General features: G+C 42.9%; 2 protein-coding genes across 2 annotated transcripts; both read left to right on the top strand.

The window, feature by feature from the left end:
• Positions 1–268: 268 nt before the first annotated feature.
• On the top strand, positions 269–4,141 carry ptges3a (prostaglandin E synthase 3a (cytosolic)). The gene is made up of 8 exons (XM_076741488.1): positions 269–433; positions 1,358–1,471; positions 1,680–1,749; positions 1,839–1,937; positions 2,211–2,300; positions 2,400–2,456; positions 2,615–2,642; positions 3,074–4,141. Coding segments are annotated over exons 1-8 (462 nt in total). The 5' UTR covers positions 269–431; the 3' UTR covers positions 3,076–4,141.
• A 3,100-nt stretch (positions 4,142–7,241) lies between these two features.
• mipa (major intrinsic protein of lens fiber a) lies at positions 7,242–8,654 on the top strand. Its single transcript, XM_076741486.1, has 4 exons — positions 7,242–7,601; positions 8,010–8,174; positions 8,288–8,368; positions 8,469–8,654. The coding sequence occupies exons 1-4, from the start codon at positions 7,242–7,244 to the stop codon at positions 8,652–8,654; spliced, it is 792 nt and encodes a 263-aa protein (XP_076597601.1).
• The last annotated feature ends 741 nt before the right edge of the window (positions 8,655–9,395 follow it).

The raw sequence follows: 9,395 nt of genomic DNA on the forward strand, positions 1-9,395 counted from the left end.
TTGCTATTTTTACTAAGAAAAGAATCTGAATATTCCTCCCACATCTGTACCATAAAAATTGTCATACTTCAGTACACAGTTTTCATCTGCGTATTCACATAGCTCAGGTAGTCACTTCCTGTATCTGAGGTGGTGTGCTGTTACGGAGCTGCTCTGGTGGTGGCGCTGTTGTGCTGCTCTTGAGCGCGGGCACACTCGTTCTAGAATTGTCTCTGGCGGCTCCGGTCTGCAAAGCAAGGGCGGGCGTGTGAGACCGTACGTCACGAGAGAACAAGGAAAACACGCGATGTTTGGAGACACACCAGTGCATCTGTTGCTAACGTTATTCATAGCGGTTAAGGCTTGTACGTATTTGCCCGGCACTACAACTAGGTAACACTATATTCCAAATTGTGGTCCGAAGAGGGAGTTTAATTGCTAAAACAGTGGAGATGTAAGTCTTGGGTTTATTATGTAGTCGTTAGCGGTCGTAGCTAACTAGCTACAAGTGTTGGTAGTGTAGTATACTGTGGATCAGCCAGCTAACATTAGCTCACTGAGCTAAGCACGCACGCGAGTTAGCCTCGGCGGTGCAGTCATACTTAACGACTGTCAAGACTGAAAGGCACAGCACATCATTAAGTCCTCCGACAACTAATTTTTGTTCAGCGTAATTTAACACCAACATGATAAACCCCATGCTAGTTTTGTCTAGGGCGCATTAACGTCACATCAGCGCGGTATCGTTAGCTAGCAAGCTAATGTCAACCAACACGGACATGGGTGACGTTAATGTTGCCACTGAAAAAGCATGGAGTCATGATTAGCGCGGAAGATTTCACTTTAGCTAACGTTAGCTAGCAAGCTAATGTACACATGTTTGACAGTGATACACGTAACAAGAGCTGCCCTAGTTCAGTCAAATATTTATCACCTCACCGTGGTTCATATCCAAATAGTTATGCAATTTACTATTAATGTGTCACTACACATTCCTTCTCAACATGACGATAGGTGGTCAGATTTGCTTTCTAGTAGGTTAGCAGGTGCACCATTTTGATGAGGGGTTAGTTTTTTTCATGGGAGAGTAGTTACTGTTTTTAGTTAACTCGGTAAAGAAGTGAAAGTGGTGCTTCGGAGACTGTCATGCTAATCTGGAGTGAATGAGGGAAGTGTTTGTCAACACGAATTAAGCGTGACCTTAAATGTACTGCACTATATACACGTGGGTTATCAGAGCAGACTAACCACCCCTGGTTATGAAAATAATATACCCCACTAATATTATCAAGCTTGAGTAATTACCATGTTAGATTAGAATGAAGCATGGATGAAGTTACATTGTCATTTATTCCCTCCTCCTGCTCTTTGTCATTAGGCACCTTGCAACAGCTAAGTGGTATGACAGACGGGACTCTGTTTTTGTTGAGTTCTGCGTGGAGGACAGTAAAGATGTGCAAGTGAATTTTGACACGTCCAAAATTCATTTCAGGTAAGTTGCATTAATAACGTGGTAAATGGCAGTAGTCTTGAGAATTGTATTACCCTTAGAGCAAACTATCCTTCAGATGCTTTTTGATAAAAGAGGACCTGTGGTATAGTGTATGGACAGAATGATGAGAACACAGATAACTTCCTGGTTGTCAGTTGTTTGCGGTTGTGAAGGAAACCTTGTGACCTCTCCTCTTTTCACCTTACAGCTGTCTCAGTGGAACAGATAATATCAAACACCAGAATACAGTGGACCTTTTTGGGGAGATTGACCCCAAAGTACGTGTGCCATTTGAAGACGTAGTCGCAGTTCTACATTTGTTTATATTCCTTCAAAGGCATCATCAAATGCTCTCTGTTCTATGCAGGGATCCAAACACAAACGCACTGACAGGTCTGTGTTGTGTTGTTTACGAAAAGCAGAAGCTGGGAAATCATGGCCACGACTTACCAAAGATAAGACAAAGGTAACTTTAATTCTTTAAAGAAATAAAAACTTGTCGATGCACAGATGTCAGTCATGTGGCAGTGCAGGTGCAGACTTGTTGCAAACCAGATATGGCCAGTTCAATAGACATCAATTTGAAAATATACCCTGGGAAGCTGTTAGCTCATTGATTTAACCTACATATGAATAAAACTCGCATCTTAAATATCAACATCGGTAAATATCAGTGTCGACAAAGCAGCTTGAGTAAACTGACTACATTTTGAATATTGTTTTACTTAAACACTAATAGAACAACTGGCTGAGCGTGGATTTCAGTAACTGGAAAGACTGGGAAGACGACTCAGATGAGGACCTGTCACGTTTTGACAAATTCTCAGAGGTAAGCATGTTGAACAGGCACAGTGCCTGAAGTGAGAGTACAGTATATATCTGGTGATATACTGTAGTGTTGATTGTTGTCTTCTGTGCACTTCTCCAGATGATGAACAACATGGGAGGAGAGGATTTACCTGATTTTGATGGTGCAGATGATGAGGTATGTTTTTTTTTTTTTTTTTTTAAATACATCTAATACTAATTATCTGCTTCATATCCTTCATCACTCAGACAGGTGTTTTGTGTGGAGAACTTTTAACCAAGTGGAATTTACTGAGTAAAGCAGTCAATGAATATTTCCTTGTTTTGTTTTTGCAGCATGATTCTGCAGACAGTGACGATGAATGTAAGTACTGTTCTCTAAGAAAGCTGTTTTGTAATGGGTAGTCACTAGATCCCATGGGTTGAGAGACAGAAGAAGACAGTGCCCACAAACATGACTCATTTTAGGGTCCATTAACTGAGCTTTACAATGTCTGGGGAAAGATGACATCTTCTAATGTAATATGGTGATCCTGACATTATTGTAGGAAGGCCTTCATTGTATATTTAAGTATTTGAAGGAAAATCAATTTATTCAGTTTAAGAGATGTGATTAATTTTTGCTATAAAATCACAAATGGGTATGTTTAGGCATTAGTTTGGATGTGTGTCATCAGTTGGATTTAATTTCATGCAAACTACCTTCAAATGTGCATTCATTTTTGCTATCATTAATAGGCTAATGACTAGAGTCAGGTGCTCACACATATCACATTTTTAATGTCTGTCTTCTAGAAATGTCTGACTTTGAGTAGATGAAGATGGAGGCCACCTCCGTTGTTAACAAAGTGAGTTATAAGTCGGTTGAAGAGAGAGACCAGACATGAGTTGGCAGCCATGTTGGAGAAGAAACCTCATCTCTCTACGCAGTTTCCAAAGCGAAACCCCTCAAGGGAGTGACAGGGAGTGACTGTTGGATACAGACATGCACAGAGACATCCATAGCGACATACAGTGCTGTGCTTTGCTGTTCTGTTCTGCATGGACAATTCTGCTCAAATGAAAACGTTTTTATTCGTTGACTTCAATGACTGTAATGGGATGTGCTGATGTCTTACACCTTCTCTCTCTGTCTTTTTTTTTTTTTTTTTTTTTTTTTTCAATGTTAGGTTACGTATTGAACATTGTGATTTCTAATGAAAAAATTAACTCAAAATGCCTATTTTCCAAAAAAGTAGTTTTTTTAACGACAGATTTTTCCCCTTTAATGTTTGTATTGTAAATTGCACTTATTTTTGTTTGTTAATTTAAGGAGCAGGAATTCTGCTTGAGATGGGTTTTCCAGTGTTTGCCAACATCTGCAAATATTTAACAATAATTTCATTTTTTAAACATTTCAGCAATTAAAATAAACAGATATGCTTGTGCAACTCACAGCTTGTGTTGAGATTATGGTATTAGAGTGGTACAGTCTTTGCATATAGTCACATTTTTGCAAAGCTGAGTTTGTTTCTCTATGCCGGTGTACAAAATGTTGTATATTAAAGCAGGTACAAATATTTTCTTCCAGAGGTGAGGGCAGAAATCATATGTAGTCTACCAAGTGTTTCCGACATAGTTAAAACAATACAAGTTGTAAATGTTTGTTAATTACATACACTAGAACTGTGCTTTGGAGGCTTGTGTGTTTGATTCAGCACAGCTTGAGCACTTGCATTTGTCTGATGCTGTGTTAGTTTGGGTTTACATTTCAAATAAATTCTTTCAGACCATTGAATACAAGGCCTAGTATTGAAGCATCACTTCTTCGACTTCCAAAAAGTTCAACTCATCAGTGAACTCTAGAGATGGTATACGCTGAGGCAGGGATTATAATTCATAGAGTAGGCATGTGGTGTAGGAAGTGCTCATGTTTAATGAAGTTATTATCTACACTGCTGGGTAGCTTGTGAATTGTCCCCTGGGGAACAAAAAAACTTAATTTATAGTAGTACAACATCATTTGTTGATTGTATTTGGTAATCTGAATTTGCAAAGTAACTAGAAACTGAAGCTATGAAGAGTAAAACATAAGATTTCACTCTGAAACATCATGGGGTTGAAGTATAAAGAAGCGCAAAATTGATCCACCCAAAGTACAAGTACCTCAAAATTGTGCTTGAGTAAATGTACATAGTTACTCTTTACCACTGGATCTCAGTCTCTAATACATTTACAAGATAGGTTTACATTTTTTTTAGTTTGTGATAAAAAAAACAACAGTGACGCAGCCGAACGCACACTGAAATAATTATTGGTCTGTATAATTGTTCATTCTGGCCGCACAGAGATCCCATTTCCAATTTATCTAAATATATGTGTATACTCTGAGGCTTCAACAGACAAATCAAGTGGTTATCTTCCTAAGTTGCAGTCTTATTTTAGAATAAAATTGCCTCTCTGTGTTTCCTTGCTGAGCAGCGACAGTAACCCAAAGAGGGAATTTCACATTAAAAAGACTTTACATAATACCCACTTGATTTGTCTTAGTCAGTCTGCTGAAAGCTCATATCAGAGTCTCTTCACAGCCTGTATAGAAAAGAGGAACAATCACAGCGACCATTAGCTCTTTGAATTTCATACACTGTCGTGTGAGCATATATATAAAGACAGACTTTAATCCTTTGACTTATATTCCTCTGAAAATGTGAGATGTGATTTTGAAACCAGTGTGCAGTGCTGATGCTTCAGAGCACTTCACTCTCACTTCTCTGGGACATTACAGGGCATTTCAGGGGCTTCCCATCTCCTCTGCACTTTTATACCGAGTGCAAAAAGGGAAATGGAAGCCTGAAATTCCTTTATGTTGTTTCCATTGTAAGTGATTAGTGACCTTGCTGTGTGTGTTCTGCCGTACAGGTTTTCACCGCTGCGTGGTGAGTGCGGACCAGAGCTTCTACTCCAGTGTGAGATGTTTAGGGGCTGCACGTTATTATGCATGTGTCAGCAGTCTGGACCCAGGGAACAGGAAAATACAATGCAAGCACCTTTTCAACACCCTCCCCTGTAAAACTAAACTGTGGGCTTAAAGCCACAAAAGGTGGCTTACCCCTGATGGAGGGAGTCATGAGAAGGACATAATACTCATCACAATAGAGGAGCACCAACTGGCAAACTAATAAACTGTCAGAAACAGGACAGGATCAACACTATTTTTAGCAAAAAAGTTGCTTTTTTTGTTTCTTTGTTTCTTTGTTTTTTGGTCGCGCAGCAACAGCCACCACTGCTCCTTGTATGATGGCAGATTTTGGTCACCATGTTTTCATGTTGTTTTGAAGGTCAGGTGAAAAAACATGCAAACTGCCTCACACTGAATATTGGTAAAACACAAAGCTTTCAAAGTGAGACATAAAAATGATGATTATTTATCTTTTGATGCCACACTAGCACAATGCTCTGGAGTATGAATGCAAACACCCCCCCCCCCCCCCCAAATAAATTTATATTTAGCCAATCTGGCCCATGGAAAATAGCACTCACAGATTCAACAGTGACGCTAAGACAAACAGATCATAGAAAGCAGCAGAAACTGTTACTGCCAGCGTTTTGTTTCCATGCATGAAAGGAGAAAAGCATTGAGCTCAGCATAATCCTTTCAGAGGGCTGCGGCCGTCCCTCTGGCTGCCCTGGTCAGCATGATGCTCCAGTGCAGAAGCTCAATGCCAGGCCTGCTCTCCCCTCTTCCTCTCCAACCGTGGATTTTCCACCGCTTTATCCAACCTGAGCCTCCAAACCCGCCCAGCACACACACACAATGTAAAACTGTGCCTAATCAGTTCTGCTGCCACAAACCTAATTTGTACCAATCCAGAGCACAAGTGGAGAAATTGAGAAATTGCTCGTGCTTTGGTGATCACGGCTTTGATTAGAGTGAATGCGAAGTGTTGATTGTACATTACAAATGAGACAATGAGGGCAAAACCATGGGACAGGAGTGAAAGGTGGACGTTGAAATTAAATGAATTCTGTACTTGTAAAAACACCCAAATGACTGGAATCCAAGCAAAACTCCCACTGCACTCCACTTCTAGCAGCTCACAGGTTCTTCCCACCACATGCCCACTGCTTTTCTATTTTCAGGTTTGAAGGTCAGTGCAGCTTCTCACTGGGGCTTTTCAGTCACTGGTGTAATGAATGGGCTCTTCTACCGCTCAGGTACTCAGGTACTAGATCTCCACATCCAAATATGAGATGCTCCAGAGCATCCCTCGCAACTGCTTTCTTCTCAGCTGCAAGAGACACAGTTTCAAAAAATACCCCTTAAACCAACTGACTGCAGTATTTTGAGGACTTTTATACATAAGTAAGTAATGATCAAGGTCCGCTCCTATTGAACTTGTAACCCATTAGTCCAGATTCAGGGGTCCTGCAGACAGAGGGAGGTTGAGGCAGGAGAAGGGTTAAATGATTTTGTTGTGATTTGTAGTATTGTGTGCTGGCCCCTCCCCTGGGCTCTGCGGGGCTGCTGTGGCCCTGGGGTGTTATAAAAAGGCCTCTGAGCTCCCCCTGCTCTGGTAAAGAGGCTGAATGTCTGCAGGACATGCTTAACGTTTGTCTATCCATGTTCTTCTACTAACAACCGGCGGGGTTGGCACATAGATGCACAGAGACTGGCGTATTGCTCCACTCAGGAGCTCTCTATGACAGAAATCAGACTTCAGAGGACAGAGCAGCAGATTGGTCACAGTTGCATGAGAGTTTCATGTTGAGCGGTTTGCGTGTCGTTGCATTTAGCTTTAGAGAGGCAGTTTCTGTTTGAGGGCAAATTTTATTTTTTCTGTGTGGGTTTTTTTTTTTTTTTTTTTTTTGGTCTCAAACAGTCATTGTGGAGAAACAGCATCTCCTTTTAGTTAATTAGTTAGTTTTTCCGTTGACTTTTCATCCCTCCATTTCTTAGAGGTTCCTTTTTTGACATTTTGCCACCATGTGGGAGTTCAGGTCCATGTCTTTCTGGCGGGCGGTGTTTGCCGAGTTCTATGGCACCATGTTCTTTGTATTCTTTGGGCTGGGGGCAGCCCTCCGCTGGACCACTGGGCCCCATAATGTCCTCCATGTTGCCTTTTGCTTTGGGCTGGCGGCCGCCACCCTCATCCAGTCCATCGGCCACATCAGTGGAGGACACATCAACCCAGCTGTCACCTTCGCCTACCTGATTGGCTCCCAGATGTCCCTGTTCCGTGCTTTCTTCTACATCGTGGCCCAGTGTCTCGGAGCACTGGCTGGTGCTGCTGTGCTCTACGGGGTCACGCCCAGCAACATGAGGGGAAACCTAGCACTCAACACGGTAAGATTACCTGCCAGTCACTGGAATACTGCATCCATTACTACAAGTAAGCTCTGACAGGCTCTGACTCCTGTATTAAAAATGTTACATTACATTTTGCACATGCAGTTTGTTTAACATTATGAAAATGTACCATGAATTACATAATGTACATGAAAGTACTTCATATTTGCAAAACATTGCCAGTTCTGTCTTGAAAAGCAGTATTATCTATAAAAAACCTGACAAGTCTCCAAGGTCATTCAAAGAAAAAAAATCACAATGTGCATGTATTTATTTAAATAAAAATGCACCTGCATTATATATACAACACTTTAACTGTATCTAACAGTAAGAGTTTGCCAGAGAGTTTGAAACCGTGTTACTTTGTGCACTCTCACCATTAGTTTCGTCACTCTCCTCTTTCAGCTGCAGCCCGGCATCAGCCTGGGCATGGCCACCACCATGGAGGTCTTCCTCACCCTGCAGCTTGTCGTCTGCATCTTTGCCGTGACTGATGAGAGGCGCAACGGACGCCTGGGCTCTGCTGCCCTGGCCATCGGCTTCTCTGTGCTAATGGGCCATCTTCTCGGGGTGAGAAGAAATTGGGGATCTAGGGATTTGAAACAGCTCACTGGGTTCATACAAGGATCATGTCCCACTTTTACAGTTTTAACGCTGAACTACCCTCTCTGTCTTTGACTTAGATGTACTACACTGGAGCAGGCATGAACCCAGCAAGATCCTTCGCCCCTGCTGTCCTGGTCAGGAATTTTGTCAACCACTGGGTAAGATGATCATATCTGTACATCCTTTCACGCTGCAAACTCTTACAACTCTTCAAACTCACAAACACGTTCTGCTCTTTGTCTTTTCTGTTAATCACAGGTGTACTGGGTGGGACCCATGATTGGTGGTGCCATGGGCGCTCTGCTGTATGACTTCATGCTGTTCCCTCGCATGCGCGGCCTCTCCGAGAGGCTCGCCACGCTGAAGGGCACCCGGCCCCCAGAGGCCGAGGGCCAGCAGGAGACCAGGGGAGAGCCCATCGAGCTCAAGACACAGGCCCTATAAGCCTGGAGAAGAAGATTGGCTTTCTGACCCCCTCCCCCTCCCCCCTCCCCCCTTAATCTGCACCCTCGGTTCCCGGACCATCCTCAGCCCACTCAGCATTTCTGCACACATACCTCCTCCCTGCCTCCACACATGCTAACACAGATCGCAAACACCTTTGTTATCCTTGTTCTGCATCCAGAACTGGACCTACTGAATTACAGTGAAGGGGCACCCACAGCCCTGACCATCTCACCTGATTTCACCCCTGCGCATCCTTCCTCCTCCTCCTCCTCCTCCTCCTCCTCCCCCCTTGGACTGCAGGACAAAGATGGAGGGTTAGAAGAAGACTTGCCACTGAAGGAAGCACCCTGTGCCCTGTGGTGTGGGGAGTCAGTCACTCCTGGCTGACCAGGTGGCTATAACTGCTCAGGACAGGGGCCTCTCTCTCTCTCTCTCTCTCTCTCTCTCCCCCTCCCTCCCTCTCTCCCTCCCTCTCGCCCTCTCTCTTTCTTTCCCATTCTCTCTCTTTCTGTTTTTCTCCCTATTTTGTAGTCTGCTAGGAGTGAAGCTACAGTAGAGCAGTGGACTTCTGCATGCTTTTCCATTTTGATCCAGTGTGATCTCGCCCTTCGTTTTGTTTTGTTTCATGAACTTTGGGTAAATTACATGTACGTATTGTACTTTACCAGTATTTATTTGGCTCATATTCTTTTTTTCAGTTGTATGCGTGTGCGTGGGTGAGAGGCAGAGAGTGAGCGT

This window comes from Chaetodon auriga, chromosome 10 (genome assembly GCF_051107435.1).
Source record: "Chaetodon auriga isolate fChaAug3 chromosome 10, fChaAug3.hap1, whole genome shotgun sequence".
In the NCBI taxonomy this organism is placed as follows: domain Eukaryota; kingdom Metazoa; phylum Chordata; class Actinopteri; order Chaetodontiformes; family Chaetodontidae; genus Chaetodon; species Chaetodon auriga.

What these genes read in the sequence shown, in the direction of transcription:
- ptges3a (XM_076741488.1), top strand. An exon ending in ACGTCCAAAATTCATTTCAG is followed by an intron (nt 1,472 to 1,679) that starts GTAAGTTGCATT and finishes TTCACCTTACAG; the next exon opens with CTGTCTCAGTGGAACAGATA. An exon ending in TTGGGGAGATTGACCCCAAA is followed by an intron (nt 1,750 to 1,838) that starts GTACGTGTGCCA and finishes TGTTCTATGCAG; the next exon opens with GGATCCAAACACAAACGCAC.
- mipa (XM_076741486.1), top strand. Translation starts at nt 7,242, where the DNA reads ATGTGGGAGTTCAGGTCCATGTCTTTCTGGCGGGCGGTGTTTGCCGAG. An exon ending in GAAACCTAGCACTCAACACG is followed by an intron (nt 7,602 to 8,009) that starts GTAAGATTACCT and finishes CTCCTCTTTCAG; the next exon opens with CTGCAGCCCGGCATCAGCCT. An exon ending in GGAATTTTGTCAACCACTGG is followed by an intron (nt 8,369 to 8,468) that starts GTAAGATGATCA and finishes TGTTAATCACAG; the next exon opens with GTGTACTGGGTGGGACCCAT.